Below are 22,869 nucleotides of genomic sequence, written 5' to 3'. Positions count from 1 at the left end.
TACCATGGCTAGAATAAGAGATCTCAGTCACCAGATCTCAACCAAATTGAACACTTATGGGAGATTCTGGAGTGGCACCGAGACAGTGGTTTGCACCACCATCAACAAAACACCAAATGATGGAATTTCTCATGGAAGAATGGTGTTGCTCCCTCCAATGGAGTTCCAGACACTTGTAGAATCTATGCCAAGGCTCTTTGTTCTGGCTCGTGGTGGCCCAGCGGCCTATTAAGACACTTTATGTTGGCAGTTACCTATAGGTCAGTTTAGGTGTTGACTCTGGCTCTGGCTCTGTGGTGACACTTTGAACAGATGTGTTAAAACGTGGCATGGTAAAGTTTCTGGTCTCCCTCTCCAAAGGGAAACACATTGATAGGGTGTTTGCCTTTCAGATAGTGTGCACGTTTGTGACCCAACAAACATAAATAATGAAGATATGACATCCACAAGATGGCTTATTTTCCTGGATATTTATTGGCCCAGCAAAAGCTTTGCTTGTCATACTCAAGTCATACACAGTACTCAGGCAAGACCAGGTGCAATCTGCTCCAAATGATAATCAAAATCTACATATAAATAAATAGTTGGAGAACATTTCTTACAAAAAAAACAAAATTCAAGTATCAGAAGCAAACAAATGAACAAAAGTTGTACTGCCATTATGATATGTAGAGCATATTTGGCCATTTTCACTGTTGGTGTAGTTACTGCGTTTTACCTTTATAGGGCAGAGTAGTACACTACTTACAATTAAGTATGAATTAGCCAATCAGAGAGCAGTACAAAATAGCATTTACAATTCACCTTTCCACTCAGTTCTAGACTTGAACATTACAAACACTGACCATTCCTTCAAGTCTGATATATTTACATGTCTATTTACAGAACATATTTTCATAACAAAGATTTAAGTGCTCACACATTTTAGCAGCTGGCTTACAAATACAAGTGAATAATGTTATAGTCATGTTATACTGCATGTAGTCTGAAGGTAGCATATGTCTGCATTTCTATGGCCAGCTATATGGGTACAGAAGCAACATTGGGCTTGCAGGACAAGCACTAGGCACTCTAGGTCCAAATCTCTTTTCAGAGAGAAAGACTGAAAGAGACAATTATGTCTATGGACATTCATACACACAACTCATCAGGAATATCATCTTTGCTGTGCAACATTATCATGCATTTCATAGCACATGAGCACACAGATCGGTGAATTTAACATCCTTTAAGTAACAGTACGATACTCAAATCTTTAGAAATAAATCATAACGAAAAAGTGAATAAGTGCTCAACCTCAACAAGTCAGTGATAAACACTATTTGGGTAGTAATTATTTCAGAGGCATCCCTATAGGAGAATGTTTACATCGTAAACTAAATGACTCCATCTGTTTTTAAAAGAGTGATATAACCATGGATACATGATTCATCACTCAGATCTCAGGAGGGTGTCAAGAAAGGGAGATTTTTGGACCCGGGCCCGTTCGGGTCTCGGCAATTTGGGTGGACCCGTGAAGACCTCTAATGTACAGTGTTATCTCTATCTCTTTCCCAGAGGCAAAGTGTTTGAACTACAAACACTGGCAGATAACACAGACCAGACACTCACTAACACGTCTGTGTGAGAAAAGACAACAGAAGTGTCATGTGATGTTCAGAAAGAGGAAGATGGGGGAAAAACACAACAATGTCGATTTTGGTGACATTGTTGAATTTTCTTTGCCGGCATCACTTCCTGGGGTCTTGGATCAGGTGACGAGGCGGTGCAATCTCATTGGCAGAGCTGCAGGATCTCATGGCAATCGTTGGACTTTCTCTTCATGTTCTGAGGGAAACAAAAGCATTAAATGGTTAAGAAGACATGGGGAAACCATTACAATATGACAAACAAACTAAGTCATCTGTGAGACAAGACACATGAAGCATAAAGTGAGGAAAAGATCCTGTCCCATAGGCTAAGTGACTCCAGGCTTAACATGAGATGACATAACATGACAGAGGTTGTGTTTTTGCTCATCCATGTCGTCTGAAGCCTCGATGAGCTACCCATTCCTATTCCAATGTAAATTTAAACAATGTGTGGGCTCAAAAACTATTATCCAATCTCCCTATCCCACGCCTAAGTACACCACAACAGCTAACTATAGAGCTACAATAGGTGTGTAAGAGTATGTTTATTTACTTGTCTATGGGTGTTACTGTACACTGAGTGTACAAAACATTAAGAACACCTGCTCTTTCCATGACATAGACTGACCAGGTGAATCCAGGTGAAAGCTATGATCCCTTATTGATGTCACTTGTTAAATCCACTTCAGTCAGTGTAGATGAAAGGGAGGAGACAGGTTAAAGAATGATTTTTAAGCCTTAAGACAATTGAGACATGGATTGTGTATGTGTGCCATTTAGAGGGTGAATGGACAAGACAAAAGATGGAAGTGCCTTTGAACAGGGTATGGTAGTATGTGCCAGGCGCACCGGTTTGTGTCAAGAACTGCAACGCTGCTGGGTTTTTCATGTTCAACAGTTTCCCATGTGGATCAAGAATGGTCCACCACCCAAAGGACATCCAGTCAACTTGACACAACTGTGGGAAGCATTGGAGTCAACATGGGCCAGCATCCCTGTGGAACGCATTCGACACCTTGTAGAGTCCATGCCCCGACGAATTGAGGCTGCTCTGAGGGCAAAAGGGGGTGCAACTCAACATTAGGAAGGTGTTCTTAATGTTTTTCACACTCTGTGTCTAAGTGCCCCTTCTGATTGTGACTTAAGTTGACAGGATCTTTCCACACCCTGAATAATGATCACCTGTCAACAATGTACCTGCACAGTCTGAGACACAACAACACTACTACTACAGAACAAGCTGGCAGCTAAATCTAGCTGCTTTCTCGCTTTACCTTTGAAACACTAAAAGAGAGACCAGTTTCAGACAGTGAAGGATGGTGCAGATGGGCGGAGGTCTTTAAACAGAACAGAAAATAAATGTAAAATATAAATGTTCTAAAGACGTGAGTGACAGAACAGTGTGTAGGGGTTGGCGTAGTAACATGCAGATAGCAATGCTAGTGCAATGCTCTAACATCAGCTAGAAGGAATGCGAGGCTGGAATGGTACACAGGACGTGAGGTCATAGTGAGCGGGAAGGGGGGAAGAGGGAGGCACTTGGCACATGTATTCCTCAGGGAGTAACGGGACAGTTTTCATGACAACATTGTAGCGTGTCTGTGAGAAACTAGCCTGGGAAAACTACTGGGATCTTACACAGTACTTTCAATGGAACACTGACTGAGGATGATCTATTTCATGCTATGGGGGAGAGGATTGGAAAGAAAGAAAGAAAGAAAGAAAGAAAGAAAGAAAGAAAGAAAGAAAGAAAGAAAGAAAGAAAGAAAGAAAGAAAGAAAGAAAGAAAGAAAGAAAGAAAGAAAGAAAGAAAGAAAGAAAGAAAGAAAGAAAGAAAGAAAGAAAGAAAGAAAGAAAGAAAGAAAGAAAGAAAGAAAGAAAGAAAGAAAGAAAGAGCAAGAGCAAGAGCAAGAGCAAGAGCAAGAGCAAGAGCAAGAGAGTGAGAGAGAGACAGGTACTTACAGGCAGACTTTGCCCAACCAGTGCTGCATGGTGAAGAAGAGAAGGAAGAAAGTATGAAAAGAAAAGAAGAGTGAATGTTAAGAGAGTGAAGAAAAGAGAATGGAAAAATGCTTAGAGCAGAAGAGACAGGGATAAGAGATGTCCTTCAGTCGTTTTGAGGAGTCAAAGATGTGTGTATGTGTGAGAGAGAGAGAGAGCGAGAGAGCGAGAGAGAGAAAGAGAGAGAGAGAGAGAGAAAGAGAGAGAGAGACACTCACCTGTCCGGCCAAGGTGAGATGGGAAGGAGTGCAGAGGGACATGGGCGAGGGGGGCAGCGCCTGGAGGTGTTCGTCCAGGCCGTCGATGCGGGGCTTCTTGATGTTGGTCTCTGGGCTGGTCAGGGGAGTCACACTGTTCCTCCTGATCAGAGTCCCAGGATACTTCTTCATCTCCTCTGGCCTCTCTCTGTGTGTGTTCACCGCTTCCACGTTGAGCGAGATGGACTCTACTTTACAGCCTGCACACAGAGTGAAAACACACACACACACACCACAGTCAGAACAGATATTTAGACCTCAGCTTATTTCTCCTGCCGTAGACAAGCTGTAGACCATACAAGAGATCCTAATACCCGATTTAGACTATAGAGCCAATCTGAACCGTACTGTCCTGTCTCTGATATGTTCTGGTCACATTGGCTTGGCTCAGTAAAGTGAAAAGTGTACACAAGTTCTCACCGTAGGCAATGGGGGTGAGCTTCAGCACTGTGTGGAGGGGACACTTCAGGTAGGGCATCTCCTCTGCACTCTTATCCAGAAAGTAAGCCAGCAGACAGCGCATCACAGCCTGGTGACAGATAACCAGAACGTTCTCCTGTCTCTCCAGCTCCATGATCACTGGCTCCACCCGCTGGACCAGGTCCTGATACGACTGGAGGGAGGGAGGGAGGGAGAAGAGAGAAAGGTTAACATTATACTTTCACAGGCACATCGATTCGCAGCATTTGACACTCTAGAACTAGGACCATGTGTAACTGTACAGGAGTTTGTAGTAGCAGGTTGATTCTAGTAGTATATTGTACTGTGCTAACCTCTCCAGTGGGGTAGCGGTAGTAAAATTTGTCCTGGTCTCTCAGGGCAAACTCCTCAGGGTATTTCTCCTTCACCTCATCGTACGTCATCTCCTCACACACTCCCTGTGCACACAACACACACCTCACATTAGAGCTGTTTAAATTAAGCAACACACACACAGTCCAGTGAGTAGTCTATTCTAGTGTGTGTGACTCACAGCGTCTATCTCGTTGAGGGCCTTCCACTGTTCGTAAGGAACTCCTAGGCTCTCAGCAGTCTGGATGCTGCAACACATCTGACTGGTCCACACCTTCAGATCCGTCAAGTTCTGCTCCAGCAGTCTGGATGCTGCAACACATCTGACTGGTCCACACCTTCAGATCCGTCAAGTTCTGCTCGTTAACGAACATCGACAACACCCCAGAAAACTACACAGAGAGAAAGGGGGAGAGAGTAAGAGACCAGAAAAGTGTGTGTGTGTGTGTGTGTGTGTGTTTATGTGTCAACCTAGTGTGTGTGTGTGTCTACTCTGATACCTTTCTTCCCCTTGGCGACAGCCCTGAGTCTCCCCCCAGGCGTCCCTCCAGGTTGTGCATGTTCTCTCCATGGCGACACAGGTAGATGGTTCTGGGCTGGATGTGGATGTTCATCAGGTAGTAGACGATCTTACTCTGGACGTGGTCCTGGATCCGGTTCACCAGGAACCTTCTGCCTACATCTATCACCTTGATGAAGGACAGGTTCCTACAGAGAAGGTTAGAACAGGTTTAGTCTAGAGCCTGAATTCACAAAACGTCTCAGAGTAGGAGTCTCAGAGTTCCATATAATCATATTTATTATTATTATTATCTAAAAGGCCAAACTGATTCTAAATCAGGTTTAAGCCACTCTCAGATCACACAGTAAACAGTAGCTAGGGTCAACAGGTATGAACAGTGAATAAGCTAGATGAGGTTTAGGGGCTACCTGTCGTACTGGTCTGGGTCCAGGGGTTCGTAGTGAACCCTGTAACAATCTATCCTCTTATGGAAGTCTTCCATGGCGTCTGTCTTGTTGCAGTCCTGGTAGTCTGGGCAGGACACCTTCACTTCCTGTCATGGGAGGAAGTAGAAGGTTAGGTGACAGCGTAAAACACTATTATAGATATTACAACGTCAGTAGCTAACGTCAGGCTGCAACATTAGAGGAACCTTGCAGGAACATGAGCCAACCAATAACATGTTTCTTCACATGTTCTGTTCAGATTTCTGACTCACCATGATATTTGTGGCGATGACGCTGGGATCATCACACACCGACTCGATGAAGAAGATCTGCACACACACGGAGAACCATTTAGAGTCATTTCATCATTTTTACATTGAAAGACATGAGTCATTCGATCGCGTCTCTGTTTGAGTCATTCCATGTAAATTGCATCAATCCTCTCGTAACCATAGAAACACCACTGACTTTGAAGCCGTTCTCACTGCCGAAGTCCAGGATCATGTCTCGTCTGTCACGAGTAGTGTTGGTGGCATCGAAGACTGCAACCTGCCCTCCCTCCTCTGTCAGGTAAGATTTAACGTCCCTCAGAGCTGCTAAGGCACATTGTCTATGGAATCAAATAAATAATCTCTGTTAGCCTTGTTTCAAGTACACTCTGATGATCAATGCTAGAGTATCAATGACATCACATGATGCTCAGAACTTGTCATGGTAAAATACAGAGTAGGATGGGGAGTAGGGCTGGACTCACTGTCTGATTTTCACGGCACTCTCGTTGTCAGCCTTGAAGAAGTCGTAGGAGCTGTAGTTCTTGACTGCTTCTCTGCGATACTCTCCCACGTTGAAGACTGGAGGCAAGGAACAAACTAACAATGGTAAATAGAATGTTCTGGAGGGAGAAAATGAGCCTAAGCCCAGCTTGTGGTAAATCTGCAAACTAAAACAGAGGAAAAGGAACTGGATGAGATGGCAGGAATTCAGATTCCAGAACAATAATCCAACCTCCACCCTCTTAACCCCAGCTTTCCTCTTAGTGAATAGATTCAACAATAAGATCAAATAAACATTTATAAAATTGAGGTCATTTTAGGGCAGTGAGACATTTATAAAATTGAGGTCATTTTAGGGCAGTGAGACGCACATTATTATGACCAATAATAACGTTACCAATCTGTTAGCTACAGCTGTTGATGTGTCTCGTCATGTGCAGTGTGTTTGTTGAGTGTGTGTGTGTGTGTGTGTGTGTGTGCTGTGTACCTTTGGTGGGCATGCCGATCCAATTGAGGTATCGGGTGAGTTTCTTGGACATGTAGGTCTTCCCTCTGGCTGGTAGACCCACCATCACAATCACTGTAGGGGGGTTGGCCAGGTGGGGGCCCCCAGTTGCTATAGACAGACAGACAGACAGACAGACAGACAGACAGACAGACAGACAGACAGACAGACAGACAGACAGACAGACAGACAGACAGACAGACAGACAGACAGACAGACAGACAGACAGACAGACAGACAGACAGACAGACAGACAGACAGACAGACAGACAGACAGACAGACAGACAGACAGACAGACAGACAGACAGACAGACAGACAGACAGACAGACAGACAGACAGACAGACAGACAGACAGACAGACAGACAGACAGACAGACAGACAGACAGACAGACAGACAGACAGACAGACAGACAGACAGACAGACAGACAGACAGACAGACAGACAGACAGACAGACAGACAGACAGACAGACAGACAGACAGACAGACAGACAGACAGACAGACAGACAGACAGACAGACAGACAGACAGACAGACAGACAGACAGACAGACAGACAGACAGACAGACAGACAGACAGACAGACAGACAGACAGACAGACAGACAGACAGACAGACAGACAGACAGACAGACAGACAGACAGACAGACAGACAGACAGACAGACAGACAGACAGACAGACAGACAGACAGACAGACAGACAGACAGACAGACAGACAGACAGACAGACAGACAGACAGACAGACAGACAGACAGACAGACAGACAGACAGACAGACAGACAGACAGACAGACAGACAGACAGACAGACAGACAGACAGACAGACAGACAGACAGACAGACAGACAGACAGACAGACAGACAGACAGACAGACAGACAGACAGACAGACAGACAGACAGACAGACAGACAGACAGACAGACAGACAGACAGACAGACAGACAGACAGACAGACAGACAGACAGACAGACAGACAGACAGACAGACAGACAGACAGACAGACAGACAGACAGACAGACAGACAGACAGACAGACAGACAGACAGACAGACAGACAGACAGACAGACAGACAGACAGACAGACAGACAGACAGACAGACAGACAGACAGACAGACAGACAGACAGACAGACAGACAGACAGACAGACAGACAGACAGACAGACAGACAGACAGACAGACAGACAGACAGACAGACAGACAGACAGACAGACAGACAGACAGACAGACAGACAGACAGACAGACAGACAGACAGACAGACAGACAGACAGACAGACAGACAGACAGACAGACAGACAGACAGACAGACAGACAGACAGACAGACAGACAGACAGACAGACAGACAGACAGACAGACAGACAGACAGACAGACAGACAGACAGACAGACAGACAGACAGACAGACAGACAGACAGACAGACAGACAGACAGACAGACAGACAGACAGACAGACAGACAGACAGACAGACAGACAGACAGACAGACAGACAGACAGACAGACAGACAGACAGACAGACAGACAGACAGACAGACAGACAGACAGACAGACAGACAGACAGACAGACAGACAGACAGACAGAGACAGAGACAGAGATTCAAATATTGTTCAATAGCCATACACACAATCAACCTGATGAATTGTGTACTCTCAATTTACACACAATAATGACACTGCATATAATCCGCACAAACCTTTAGTATTTATTCATCTATTCTGAATCTAACCCATATTTTAGACTCTATTCCTCTCCAGTATATAAATAAACCAACAGCAGTCTGAATAAGCCCACTGCCCCAATTCTGACACCCGGTTGCCTGATTTCTAGCCTTCCTGCCCTACAGAACGGGATCAGGGCCCTTCTGTGACTGCATTAGCCCTCCCCATGCCACTCCAGCCGCAGAGCCCACCCACGTGCTGCCCAGGAACGTGCCTTGCTGCCCTAGCAACAGAGCCTGAGTGGGGCATCGATTCTGCATCACCGCACATCCAGCCCACATCCCCGCTGTACTGCATACTGTATTCAGAGAAGAGCTCACGTGAGTGTGCAATCTCATGCAAAAGTCAAGCTAAAACCAGTTTCTCCCTGAGGATATCTCATGTCAAACTGACATGTAGCCTGTGCATCAGATAATATATTATTTTCCGGGGTCTTTTTCTAATGGCACCCATACCATGACCGTTGTTTCATTGGCCAATACCTGTCTACAGTGTAAACAGTACTGCATCTTCATCCAATGACTAATGCCTCTCATTCACACGCTCCTACCAGCTCTAATCCATTTTCCAAGACAGTGCCTCCTCGACGGAAAAACAGTTATAAAGCTATTAGGCTGTCTCTCCCTCCAATCACTCCCTCTCTCATTCTCTATCTCCCTCCCTCCATCTCTCTCTATCCACCCCTCCCTCTCTCTCCTTCCCTCACATATTCACAGCATCCCACTTTATCTCTCTCTCTCTCCATTGCCCTCCCTCATTCAGTGTCTTATAGACTTGGGGAGACTGAGGCTCTGTCTGTCTGAACGGTCCTTGCAGCACAGTGAGGTGGTTAGTCATGGTCATGGGAGTGGATAGACACAGGTAATCCAGCCCTAATACTAATTCCCTCCCCCCTGTCTGTCTGCTCTGCTGCCCCCAGGTAGACCCTTCCCCAGTTCCCCAGAGGTCAAGACGGTGCATCTACCAGCAGAGACACTGCTGAAGCTGTCTCTCCCCCATCCTGACTGAACAGTCGGCTGATAAACCTCCTGCTAGAGAGATGGTTCCAATGTCAGGACCACTGTGCATGAGTGAATGCAAGTTAGTATTTAAGGCATGAAAGGGTTTATGGAGACAATGCAGGGAAGTGAGATATAGCTTAGACTGGGGAAGAGGTGCCTTATTGTGTTATTTGTTTCTTCGATTTTTCACTGCACTGTTGAGAGGTAGCTCGCAAGTAAGCATCTGATTGCACCGTTTTGTATCCTGTGTATATGACAAATAAACTTAGATTTTATTTTATTCTGATTTGAGGTGGGATTCCGGCATTAGCTAAAGATTTTGTTATTGTGGTTTAATGCAATGCCTATGATGGTGTGTATGTGTGTTTACAGGCTAGGCCTTTGTGGGCATTAGTTTTCATTGCCTACCCCATATATACTGAATCTCCATGTGATACAGACATCACTAGCTATTGGTACTTTCAAGACAACTGGGAACTTGGGGGGGAAACTAGGTCAAATCATGACGTCAGTGAAAGTTGGAGATGCCCGAGTTTCCGACTTGTATTCCGAAATGGATGACCATTCAAAACGATTTTCCAAGTCGGAGCTCGTTTTTTTTCTGAGTTCCCAGTTGTCTTGAATACACTGAAGTCGAAAGTCAGAGATTTCCGAGTTGCGAGTTCACCGTTGTTATGAACGCGGCATAAACTCCTTCACCTCTGTATGACACGCAGCATGACAAACAAACTGACGTCAGTGAATTAAGCAGTGCCTATTCAGGCAGTTGATATTGATCAGTCGGCTCTTTACAAACTGTCGACACTAGTTACCACAGCCACAAAGTCATAAACCCCGCCTATTTCTGCAATTTCTCGGCCATTGTCCAGCTCGCACCATGCGGACACGCGCGACAGTTAGTCCAATCGGAGCCCGATGCGTCTGCATGTGAAATCCCCCCCGACTCTCCCACCCACACACCCGTTCCTGGCTCTCACGAACAGAGCGGGGAGCCCCCTGGACCACAGCCACAGTCATACAGGACGCCTATTTCTACAATTTCTCTTCTTAAAATGTGATTTTAAACATAACCCTTACCTTAACCACACTGCTAACTTTATGCCTTGCCCTAACCTTAAATTAACACCAAAAAGCTATTTACTTTGTGGCTGTAGTAACTAGTGGATACTAAGGACAGGATAGGGGCTATTGATTGGTTGCTATGGTGAGGACTATCAACCATTACTCTCTATAGCTACTTGTGAATCCTGACCTGGCTGCGTGCCAATGGCCAGTTTGGATAGGCTAATAGTGCATATGCTATCTAGGAACTTTTAGCATAATTATAGTAATTACACACAGTGTACTTTTTTCGGTAGGTTAATTTGAAAACTAAGATGCTTTGAAATTATTCTGTTGAATGGTTTCAAAAAGTAGGCTACCTAGGCCGATAACAGCACATTGAAAATAAAGCCATGCGAGTAAAGCATCAAAACATGCAATCACATGTATTTTATTTTCACACACACTTTTTCTAAATGAAACCTGAATGAATCAGATGGGTGCTGATGCCAGCCGCAGGTTAGGCTACTACTTACATTGCCGGGGCACCGCCGGTTTGTCATCCTTTGAAGGAATCCAGATCTTTTGTATCCTGTTCTGAGTAAGCATTCCTAGAGGGTAGTGAAATAAAACACGAAAGAAACCTAGGTTTCCCACTAATATCAGTCCCCCAAAACACCCCCACTACGCGCTTTCAGATCAGCAGAAAAGTAGTCTGTAACAGAATGTATTGGCGAGCTAAGCGATCGTTAAAAGCTGCTGTGTTATATTCTAATACCGTTCAGCCTGTGCCGGTACATTAATCTACCCGGCTGTGTCCCAGTTCCAGTATTTAAACTGTCAGAGCAGAAACAACGTGACATCGATGACTCCATCCGGCCACGCGCTCTATTACGGAGAGTGATGCTGCGCTCCCTTGTGGCTGATGACGGTAATCCACTACATTTGCAAATGGGAGTATCCCGGCGGTGCACGTGCAGAATTGCACTGCAGTTCAGACAGAGGTACAAATATGACCCAAGGAGATGCTTTTCTGCATTTGCACTTTGCGGTCTCCAGATATTATGTGATGCCATGCCAATGTCCTATACTGACACTTTCTGGTGCAGATTCATATTTAAAAAATCAAATCATTAAAACTATTTGGCAAAAACTATATCACCCTAAATTATCAAGTAACATGTTTTTCATTCGAGCAACCCAGGATATGTTGCAGTAAAATACAAAAGTAGAGAAGTGCTGGGTTATAAAATAACAGGCTACACTCTCAGTAGGCTCTTTAATCTGTCTAGGACAGAGTCCACATAAAACAGGAAGTGACAAACTTTCCCAATAATTTTACTTCTGGGTAACCAAGATTATTGGCTATGTGATTGCCATAGTGGCACGTAGACTTGTCCTGAGCATGGCTATGCCTGCAGTCATGTAGGACCATTTGAGTTTATATCATTAAGAAACTTAACATACCAGTGAAAGGATTTGTCCAGTGAATAGAGAATAATGGTATTGTGCCATTTGGATCTGATTATTTTTAAATTCTTCTGGATCCAAGTGCAAGGTGTATATTTCAGAAAGGGGGAGATACAAGAGTGCATGTGTTTGTATGTGGGCCTGTCAACCTCTCCACACGCAACTCTTCATAGCCTAGCCTACTTCTTCACCCATCTGTTTCTCTCCTGAACCAGGTCAGAGCCTGACCCAGACTAGGGATTCTAGGGAATACCTCCCCTTGACAGGACTGTGACCCAGTCTGGGTGCCAGGGGAGAGGAGACCCCCCCCACCAAACACTTGTGTGTCCCCTTCCCTAATACACATACTCTCTTCCCTTTCCCTGTGTTTGATGCCATTCCATTCGCTCCGTTCCAGCCATTATTATGAGCTGTCCTCCCCTCAACAGCCTCCACTGACTTCTATGTATCTAACCTTTATTTTGAGGTTAGTCATAAAATCTATGAATTAGCTAATTTCTTTGTTCTACCCAATTTTCCCTGTTACAGTCTGAATTAATTTGTCCTGAATTAATCCTCCAGAGATTATTCATTATGACAGTCCTCTAACTCCCCCATGGCCCGTCTGTTTTACATAAGATCTGAATGAGGCTGGAGGAGGGAGGGCTGTGTTTCTTTCATAACTGCCCCAGTACCCCCTCACCATGCCGGGCTATGTAAAGATGGAAAGCTGGGGGTCTGGTCCTCTGGGTGCTTCTTATGTTAGACAGAAAGAAACTGGGCTTCCTAGACTACGCTCTGCCCTAGAAGAGTGAGAGATTAAAATAAAAGAAATATTTATTTTCAGGTTTCACTTGTACAGGTTCATATCGGGACACAGAGATCAAGACAGTAGTTCATTACCTCACATACAATATTTTTCTGCTGGCAAAACAAAAACTACAGGTGAAACTCTTTACTAAATACAGACATTGTGCTGCTGTTGAGAGTATAAATGTTTGGGCTACTTAGAGACAGAAAGAGCTACTGGTGATTACCAGTGTGTGTGTTTGTGTCAGAGCATTTCTTCCGTTCCTGTTGGTATGGATGAGGCGGGTCATAACGGTTCAGGTGGGATGGAGTGTGTGTGTCTCACATCTGCTCTCCCAGATCCAACAGTCTGAACTTATCCTGGTTATAGAAGCAGGCTTTTACCACCCGACCACCAAAGAACCTCCCATTCAGATCCACCACAGCTAGAGGAGAGAAGACAGGAAACAAACATTATTACAGTGCAAACATGATTTATTAACATTACTGACTTTTTACTTTTCTGTCAGCTTAGGCCAGACATGTCTGCAATATCACTGCCGATGTATCATTGAGTGAAGACTAGTGAGGAATTGGGTCATTTTGTTCATTTGGACAGTGAACAAACATACTGTCATCCTTACACAGTATATGGGATGGTGCTCCTCTTTGATAGTCTACAGTGTTTTCATCATGGACCATAATTCATGCTTATCAAAGCTTGAAAAACCAAAACGTTGTGGCTATCAGAGGCTTTGGCATTTCCTGGTATTCAAACACTGTGGAAAACACAGCCGTGACATCACCCAAGTTTCCAGGAGTTTCTCCTTCCCAAGAACATCACAGATAAACAATAAACACAGTCCTGGAGGCAGAGTTCAAACACACACCCAGTCTACAGTAGTAAGATGGACACACTGTGAGCTCCTTATCAACGCTAGGTATATGACCTCACAGGGGCGTGTGTTTGAGTAGTGATTACAAGTATCTAGTCATCCTAACACCAATGCCAGGACATTCCCAGTAAAACAGGCACTTCTGTGGACAAAAGATGGATACACGAGCAGAGCCGTGGTGTACTGGTAACACTCCCCGGCATAAGCCACATATATATATATATATATGTCTCCCCACCGGATACCGGGGTTCAATGCCTGCGCCCACCTTTCCCACTGTTTCTCTACCACTTGCCTGTCTCCCCCTTTGAATTTCTTACTGTCTAAATAAAAGTCAAAACACCTGAAAAAGATAGTAACAATGAGTGTGTCCAGCCTGGTATTAGTAGCATTCTCTATCCTCTTTAGAAATGAATAGGGTGTGTGTGTGTGTGTCCAGTCCGGCCCAGTCTAGTGTGTATATATTATGCAGGCCGTGTAGGGACAGCTGTGATGTAACACCTGGGGGAGACAGTCTCACCTGCTTTCTGATCTGGGACAACCCATTTAAACTGGCCCTCAGATTAGCCTTATTACACACGTAACAGTTATATACACATACACACACGCGTAACAGTTATACACACGTAACAGTTATACACACACACACACACACACACACGCGTAACAGTGTTACACACACGCGTAACAGTTATACACACACGCGTAACAGTTATACACACACGCGTAACAGTTACACACACACACGCGTAACAGTTACACACACACACGCGTAACAGTTACACACACACGCGTAACAGTTACACACACACGCGTAACAGTTACACACACACGCGTAACAGTTACACACACAACAATTACACACACACAAACATACGATATAGTTATACAGACAAACAAGCACACACATACGTCTTACTGAGACCTGAAGGGCACACACATATGTCTTACTGAGACCTGAAGGGCACACACATAAAGTAACCATACAGACAGACAGAACACACGTTAGGTTGCACTGACCTTTGATGGCTGACTCGACTCTCTCAAACTCCAGAAATATCCTCACTGCTTCATCATCTGTCACCTGGGCAATCTGAGGAGAACACATACTTTAATACACATTATAAACTGGGTGGTTCGAGCCCTGAATGCTGATTGGCTGACAGCCGTGGTATATCAGACCGTATACCATGGGTACGACAAAACATTTATTTTAACTGCTCTAATTACATTGGTAACCAGTTTATAATAGAAATAAGGCACCTCGAGGGTTGCATCGTGCATTAGAACAGCCTTTAGCCGTGGTATATTGGGCATATACCACACCCCCTCAGGCCTTATTGCTTAATTAGTCAACACACTATGAACTTAACCATACACACACACAGACAGACGTATTCCTCTCACCTCAAAGATGACACACTTGATGACCTTGCCGTATTTCTCACACTCTTCTTTGGTCTCCCCCTCCAAATCTTCATCCACCTCTCCTCTGCCCACCATGTTCTAAAACAAACACACTTCATTGAACCTATGCACATAAACAAACACACAACAATTGACAATAAATACTCATGCACAGACACAAAGACACACACACACAGCACCCACCCGTAGCAGCACTACTTTGGTGGGGCATTTGAGGATCTCTGTGAGGGGGTTGACCTCTGACTTCTTGGAGGGGTCCGCTGATGGGAGAAAGAGAACAGAATGTCAACAATAGAAAAAAAATTACTGAATATACTGGTAAATGTAAACAGGAGGTGCGTCGTTAAGACTGTGTAGATTGGACCAGAATGTGGACCACAACTGATGTTTTAAGAAAGCTAATTTATCAGATTATGAGAGCGTTCAGGCACTAAACTTTAAAATTAAATTAACACATAATATTTTCATCATTTTCTGGGTTATCAACCATCATAATGTAGGCCCGAAATAAATGTGGTTACTAGTTCCATAATGAAACTTGACCCACATTGAGATGAACAAACTGTATAACAAAAAAATATATATAATTTGCCTGTCAAAATTAGATGGTTTGAGATGAGAACAGATGGAGACAGCACAGACATGGGACAATAAGACACACGGGGCGAAAACGGATGTGATGCGTCAAGGTAGGGAGGAAGTGACGTAACAGTGCCAAACCTATTGAAGCCGAGCCCCAGCCTAAAGGCTCAGCTGCTGCCGTCTGGCTACTGGATCCTGGTGCTTTAGAGAGGGACACACACATTCACATGAACACAGAAACAAAACAAAAAAACAAAAGGACACCAATACACACACAACTACGGTCACAAATGTTGAAGATTAAAATCATCAATGAATGAAAAACACCAATTTAAAAAACTGAGGATGACCAAACACACAGCTACAAATAACATTACAGTCTTGGAACTAGAAACCAAGACCATTCATTCTGGGCCTATGTAGTACATGATGAAACAGGCTAATGAAATAAAGCTTGTATCTATCTTATCTAGTAGAAAGAGATCATGACTATTGGTGTTAGAGAGAAAAGAAGAGGGGGGGGTGTAAAAAGGAGAGGGGGAGGGAGTAGATGGCGTGCATATATGATAAGAAAGAGTAAGAGATAAGTGAAATCTGAGAGAAAGACAGGAGAGCTGAGAGAGACAGGAGAGAGAGACAGGGAAATGAGAGAGTGCGAGAAAGGGCAGTGAGACAGGAAGTATGGCGTTACTCTTCTCAGTGGCGTCTCCTATGATGATCTTGCCACCCCTCTTGCTGGTCTTCTCTACAGACAGGGCCGTGCTGAGACCCTGCTCGTGTTTGCCCAGCCCCTGGCCCTCCCGGAAGCCATACTTCTGCATGATCTTATGGGCCACTGTCCCTCTGTTGAGAAAGGGAACATCAGGCAATCCCACCGGACAGAACACTGAGCTGCTGTACTATACAGGTTGATGGCATTAGAGGGCCAGTGTTCAGGCTATTTCAGTGTGTTGTGTTTTAAGTTGGGCACGTGACACTACATACAACTAATAGGACATTCTAGCCCAGTAGGGGAGTATCAGACTCACCCCATGTTGGCCAGGAATGAGTTGGTGGGACCGCCAGGTGGCGAGCGGGGACGGTCGGAGTCCTCGTACATGGGGGGAGGGATGGCTGCTTTAGAGCCACGGGAGGGTCGCCCCTCATCCTCATAGGAGTATGACGAGCCTGGAGGGGAGAGACGGTCAGTTAACGCACACACCTCACCCTGATGAAGCATGTTGAACGTCATCCTAATGTTGAATAGCACTGCTATCTACTGGACAAACTCCCCCACATCCCAAACAGACAGACACAAATCCCTTTGTGAGCCATTACTCACTGTCTCTACTATCCACGAGCGATGAGGGTGGGGCGATGGCTGCTCCACCCATACCTAAAATAGAGACATGGGTAAGAATCAAGGGACATAGTCTAATCACCACATTCAGTCTGACACATTATCCTGACGTAATCACAACATTATCCTGCCTAAATAATGGCTCCTAATACTGATGATAACTGCTGTGAAGGCTCAGTGTGGAGACCAGTGAAACCAGAGGTAGTCTACTCACTCCTTTTCCTCTTCTCCTTCTCATAGTCCTCCTCCTCCTCATCAGACTCTCCCTCTGCCGTGGGGAAGCGGGAAAATCCGCTCGGAGCGCTGCTGCCCTCGTGTCTGTCCTTCCTCTTCCTGGACAGGAAGCACACACATGAGGTCAGAGAAAGAACGAAGGACAGAACATGGACTGAAATGATGTGCTCACTGTCAGGTCCATATTCCTAGTGTGAAAACTTCTATAAACAATGCGTCATCCTCAGTTTCCTTACAGTTTTCTGAGGGATATAACATTGTCAACAATAACAACAGAATCCTGTTGAATGTTCTAGAAGTGTAGTTTTGGTGCTGTTCCGTAAGAGGAGGTCGTACTTCTCTCTGTCCTCTATCTCCTTCAGTCGTTCCTGCTCTCTCTGCCTCTGCCTCTCATCACGGTGTCTCTTCACCACTTTCTCGTAGTCGTTGGGGAACATGGGGTCATACTCATCAGCCAGGGGGATTAGCGCATCCCCCGAGGAGAACCCGCTGGGTGCTGTGTCCTGACACACACATCACATAAGTCACACATAAGTAACGCACATTTCACATAGACACCCTGACAAATACTTGTCACAGAAACACACACAACCCTCACCTTGAGTCCTGCTGCAATGTGTGGGGGTGTGTCTATGATCTGTCTGTCATCAGCGGAACCTCCTCTCTTTAGGTCGATGACTGGAGCCAGGACAGTACCCTGCTTCATCCGCTGACTCTGAGGGAAACACACACAACGCATCATCCATACCTCTGGATGAGGGGCCAAGGTTCATAGATATGGCTAGGGATGCTTTTGGTAAACACAGCTTTGAGTCATTCCTAAACCTGCGGTGCCATTGGAACCCACCTTAGCCTGGGTCAGAGCTGCCTTCTTTACTTTCAGCTGTGACTGCAGTAGCTTAAAATTCTTGGACCAGCCCTCGGTCTTGGTGTCACTGGTCGCACTCCCGACGCCCATGTCGTCGTAAAGCGACATGGTTCTCTGAGTTTAAAGACACGGGAAACACTATTTTCACGCCACTTCGATACCAAAGTAACTTTTTCGTAGCAGGTTAGGACACTGAGCTTAAGGTTAGGAAAATGGTTAGGGTTAGCGAAAATCCTCTAAATAAAAACAATGTCAAGACAAAATAGGTAACTGACATAGCTAGCTAACGTTAGTTAGAGCTGTCGACGTTTGGATTACAACAACTGCGCGACCACACATCACACACACAATACACTGAGCAGACCATTACCAAACAGTCCAGTAGGTTTAGAAACTCATTACATTGTATTTGTGAGGACGTAGCCAGCTAGCTAACTTTCAACAACAATTGTATCGGTCTTTTGTCGCAGAGGCACACTAACTATATTTCCCTCAGATACAACCCCTTTCCAACTAAGACTCAAATACTCACCTGATAAAATACAACTAGTAGCCAAATAAATCGTTGTAATGCGTGAAGGTGTGCCTTTTTATAAGCACATTTAGCTACATAGCTTGCTACACACACTTTCAAATCGATACAATAAACGTCATCAAAAATGGTCAACTTCTTCTTCTTTAAAATTGTAATGGCGGATCGCAGCCAACTGCAAGGTGCATACACTGCCACCTACTATACTGGAGTGCGAGGCCGGTCACGGCTCCTATTAATCTATTTCTCTTATTTAGTTCTGTGTTTTTGCCTACTGTTCTGGAGTGTGAATTAATTACACTTTGTGACACAAAATGGGAAAGGGAAAAGGCAAGAAAAATTGCCCTACACCCATTAAAACCTCACCACTATTCCACTAGCTGGACCTATCTGATCCTACATCACGCAGGCGCGGCAACCTGGAAGGACTGGACACTATTGTTCAACACACCTTGTAACGCTTCTGCAGTAAAATCTTGAACATCCAAGTACTTCTCTGCAGCTGCCACCACAACATCTATTTTCTGTAATTGACGTTCCATTTCTGCTTACAGTTGATAACCATGGCTATAAACGCCAAGAAACCAACCTTACATCATTCCTTTCACTCTCTATTGGCCTCAGCCTACTCACAGGTAGCCTCTTAGGATCCCTTGCCCTGGACCCATCTTCCTCTACTACTCTCTTCACTGCCTCAGCATATGACACCTTATGTAGTACTCTGATCCTGGCAATCTCAACCTGCTTTTTTCTCAATGGACACTTCTGATCTCTGGTACCATGGGTACCCCTACAGTTAACACACACAACTTTTTCCACTGATACTACACATTCCTTTGTTTCATGCCCTCCTGCACACTTCTCACAACTAGGAATCTCCTTCCTAAACACTGCTGCAACGTGACCATAAGCTTGGCAAAATGGTCAACTAGTGAGCAAAGTTGCTTTTATTTTGCCTCCAATTTCTTCTTCTTCTATGATATCATGGCGGTCCACAAACAATCGTTTAAGTACATGCCGCCACCTACTGTGCTGGAATGTACAATCAATCATGATCTGGCCAATTCTGTACTACCATGAAAATAAATGTCAAAATCAAATAAATCCTGAACTTCTACCATACCCTCCCCACTCCCCCAAAATCCCCTCCCCAACCCCATTAAACTTTATCTATATCATGCTGAAACACTCCACCCTTAGGATTGTTCAGCATGTCAACAACCATTTCAACAGTAACATCTGTTACCCCCAATATCTATTTTGCTGTCTCCACAACCTGAGTCGTATTGATAACCTTACCAATAAAAGCTATGAAGTCAAATGTATTAATTATCAAAGTGTCCTTTGACACCGCACATTCATGAGCACAAGATTTCTGAACAGGCCTCAAAACCATGCCAGGACCATCAGAAGCACCAGCCCTGACAGTAGGTCCACTTACTACAGGCTCTACCAATCTGTTTTACAGCCTCTGCATATGATACATCATGACTGATCCTATATCTCTGAGCCTCTCTAGCCTCTCTCTGTACCTGGCATCCACCAAATGCTGCACTGTGTTCTGCCCAACAATTACAGCACTTAACCTTCACATTGCTTCCACATTCACTGTAATCATGTGCCCCTCCACACTTGGCACATCTTGTCTTTCCTTTTCACTGTCCCATTCTTAGGCATTTAAAACACTGCAGTGCATATGGGACAAATTCTCTAACATTGAAACTAAGGAATCCTATCTGTACTTTTCCCGGCAAGACTTTCTCAAACCTCAGCATCACTGATAACTTTAACTTCTGTGACCCTCTTTCCTACTGATCAACCTTTTGGCCTCAATCACTCTGCCTCCCTTCACATTTTCTTTAATATAATCTTTGGACATAGATATTGGGACCCCAGTGATGACTCTCCTCAATCTAGCATAAGCACCAAGGACATGGCTTTTAATCTTCTTCCCATTAAGCTTTTCCATTTCCAGAATCTTCTCTTGATGAGCATGGCTACCACACAATATTAACCATCTACCATTTCCAATGAACCAAGCTAATTTCACTTCACCTACCTCTTTCTCTACGGCATTAGTTAGTCGGATAGGGTGTAAGTGAGGCCCTGTGGTCTCATCAAACACTATCTTGCCTCCACCTAGTGTTCGGATGACCACATCTGGAAAACAAAACTCTCAGATAACCACTAGATGGGGATAGAGGACAACTTTTTCACAAGTGTTGACCGTATGCGGACCTCACACGATGTCATAGTCACAGAGAACAATGAGCCAGATATTTCATCGGATGTATAAGTCTGAAGCATCCGGTTGGCGTTTTCACTCACTACCAAATATGGTGATGACAAGAAGCCCAGTGGCCGACAGTGGGAGAAGATGGAGCGAGATGGATTTTGGCCGATATTATGTTAATTTTCATATCGATGAAATATTTGATCTCAATACAGTTTTCTGTTCCCAAAACAAGAATCTGTTACTAACAGAGTATATTACATTTTGTAGATTTTACCCTTTGCCAAAGTTTATAAAATTGCGTTGTTTAGAAGGAGTGCAAGGGCGAATTGAGATATTGCACAGGCGCGCTTCACAGAGTAGGCGTTCCCTAACGGAAATATGCAAATATATGATAGAACGCGCCAATAGGATCTGGCTAGCTCGTGCTTGGCTCTGCCCTCCTCCTTGCTTGTTCTGCCCACTATGACTAAATTGTTCACGTTGGAAACGGCAGGCTGTGGTCTATCTTAGGTTAGTTATACAAATCTATGACATAGTCTTACAATTGGAATCAATGATTGTATGTTGGAATCCAACCAACACAAGCCACGTCTAGCAATCCAAAGGTTGTGTTCAAATCCCATCATGGACAACTTTAGCATTTTATCTCATTAGCAGCTTTGCAACTACTCACTACTTTTTTTGTTTTTGCCTTAGCACTACACAGCTGATTCAAATGATCAATTCATCATCAAGCTTCAAGTGGTATTTATGTATTAATTTGTGATGCTATCCTTGATATGATCCTGCTGTTGTCACATGCTACACATGCACATGCATCTGTCTATCCAATGTTATCATGCTTTGTTATAAGGGATATTATACTTTAGTAATCCACATTGACCTGGTGATGTAAAAGTCTAATAATGACATTCTTCCATATTCCTACAGATACCGTGTAACTGGAGATTCCTTCAAAACTATTGCCTACATACCGTGTAGGGCACTGCAAGGTTGGGTGACCAGGGCCATCTGGGACTGCCTCCTGGGGAAATTCAGGTGTGTGAAGGCTACCTGTGTCCTGCATAACTTCATCAGGATGGACACGAGGACCAGGAGGGGATCTGCAGCTCGCTGCTGTGTGCCAGAGGAGAGGTCTGCTGCTCTGCAGGATGTTTCAAGGATGGGGGCCAACAACGCAGCACGGGAGGCAATCCATGTGCGGGAGATCTTCACCTCCTACTTCTTCGAAGAGGGTGCTGTTCCCTGGCAACACCATAGACTACACTATGCACAACCAAATGCTCTTTTAAGAGCCATCCACATTGCAATTAGAGTATTCCTCCATTTAATTAGCTATGTCAACTGCAGTTATTAATTCCCAGTTTCTCTCCTTTTGATTTCTACTTCTCAGGTGAGGGTGCTATTCAGGTAAGGGTGATGTCTGTACAAAAACAAAACATTCTCTTTTAAGAGTCACCCATATTGAAATCATTTAGAACAATTAGACACCCTATAACCCACACCTACACACTCATATATTAATCGGATTGTGTTGTGCAGTAAGCAGGCTCAGGTGTATAACTGTGGCTCCTTCCACCTTCAAAGAATAGGCAAGTGGACCAACCATGGAGAATAGTGGCGTGGGAGCGGTCGCCGCTGGTGATTTACATAAAGTTGGGAAATCGTTAACTTTTTAACCGTCTCCCACGCCACTTTCTCACCGCCCGACGGTCCCCCGCCCTCTCCGCTTCTCACCGCTTTCCTTCCATTTAAAGTGAATGGGAAGCGGTGTTAAACCGCGCGGTACCACGTGCTAGTGTACACAGGGCATTAATCCCTAGGTAACGTTAGCAACAGTAAAACATATACT

General features: G+C 44.5%; 2 protein-coding genes across 3 annotated transcripts; both read right to left on the bottom strand.

Annotated features, from left to right (window-relative positions):
- Positions 1–455: 455 nt before the first annotated feature.
- On the bottom strand, positions 456–11,449 carry LOC311129667 (6-phosphofructo-2-kinase/fructose-2,6-bisphosphatase 3-like). 2 transcript variants are annotated; one of them, XM_084162050.1, is made up of 13 exons: positions 11,201–11,449; positions 6,890–7,018; positions 6,384–6,480; positions 6,098–6,239; positions 5,902–5,958; positions 5,612–5,736; positions 5,182–5,389; positions 5,020–5,073; positions 4,863–4,955; positions 4,663–4,767; positions 4,310–4,502; positions 3,851–4,089; positions 456–1,827 (listed from the first exon to the last, which is right to left on the bottom strand). In XM_084162050.1, exons 1-13 carry the CDS (start codon positions 11,271–11,273, stop codon positions 1,774–1,776), a joined length of 1,569 nt encoding a protein of 522 aa, XP_084018176.1. In that variant the 5' UTR covers positions 11,274–11,449; the 3' UTR covers positions 456–1,773. The 2 variants fall into 2 exon arrangements, with proteins under 2 accessions (XP_084018176.1, XP_084018177.1); XM_084162051.1 differs by lacking the exon at positions 5,020–5,073 and having other exon boundaries at positions 4,863–5,004; positions 5,174–5,389.
- Positions 11,450–12,932: 1,483 nt separating this feature from the next.
- Positions 12,933–18,896, bottom strand: LOC311129668 (splicing factor 45-like). Its single transcript, XM_084162052.1, has 13 exons — positions 18,782–18,896; positions 18,229–18,363; positions 17,980–18,096; positions 17,718–17,884; positions 17,362–17,480; positions 17,130–17,183; positions 16,837–16,975; positions 16,500–16,651; positions 15,947–16,009; positions 15,410–15,486; positions 15,206–15,304; positions 14,819–14,891; positions 12,933–13,348 (listed from the first exon to the last, which is right to left on the bottom strand). The coding sequence occupies exons 2-13, from the start codon at positions 18,355–18,357 to the stop codon at positions 13,245–13,247; spliced, it is 1,293 nt and encodes a 430-aa protein (XP_084018178.1). The 5' UTR covers positions 18,358–18,363; positions 18,782–18,896; the 3' UTR covers positions 12,933–13,244.
- Between the last annotated feature and the right edge of the window lie 3,973 nt (positions 18,897–22,869).

The sequence above is a fragment of the Coregonus lavaretus genome, assembly GCF_964263955.1.
Source record: "Coregonus lavaretus genome assembly, chromosome: 5".
NCBI classification, from domain to species: domain Eukaryota; kingdom Metazoa; phylum Chordata; class Actinopteri; order Salmoniformes; family Salmonidae; genus Coregonus; species Coregonus lavaretus.
This window is presented reverse-complemented; position numbering and strand designations above follow the sequence as displayed.

Bases quoted from the DNA above. Each gene is read 5' to 3' on its own strand.
- LOC311129667 (XM_084162051.1), bottom strand. From the start codon at position 11,273: ATGCTTACTCAGAACAGGATACAAAAGATCTGGATTCCTTCAAAGGAT. The intron at 5,959-6,097 runs GTCAGTGGTGTT...GTGTGTGTGCAG, and splicing joins GCAGTGAGAACGGCTTCAAA to ATCTTCTTCATCGAGTCGGT. The intron at 5,005-5,173 runs GTAGACACACAC...TGGACCAGTCAG, and splicing joins AGGGGAAGAAAGGTATCAGA to ATGTGTTGCAGCATCCAGAC.
- LOC311129668 (XM_084162052.1), bottom strand. From the start codon at position 18,357: ATGTCGCTTTACGACGACATGGGCGTCGGGAGTGCGACCAGTGACACC. The intron at 17,885-17,979 runs GTGAGGGTTGTG...TGTGTGTGTCAG, and splicing joins ACATTGCAGCAGGACTCAAG to GACACAGCACCCAGCGGGTT. The intron at 16,976-17,129 runs GTGAGTAATGGC...TCTCCCCTCCAG, and splicing joins GCTCGTGGATAGTAGAGACA to GCTCGTCATACTCCTATGAG.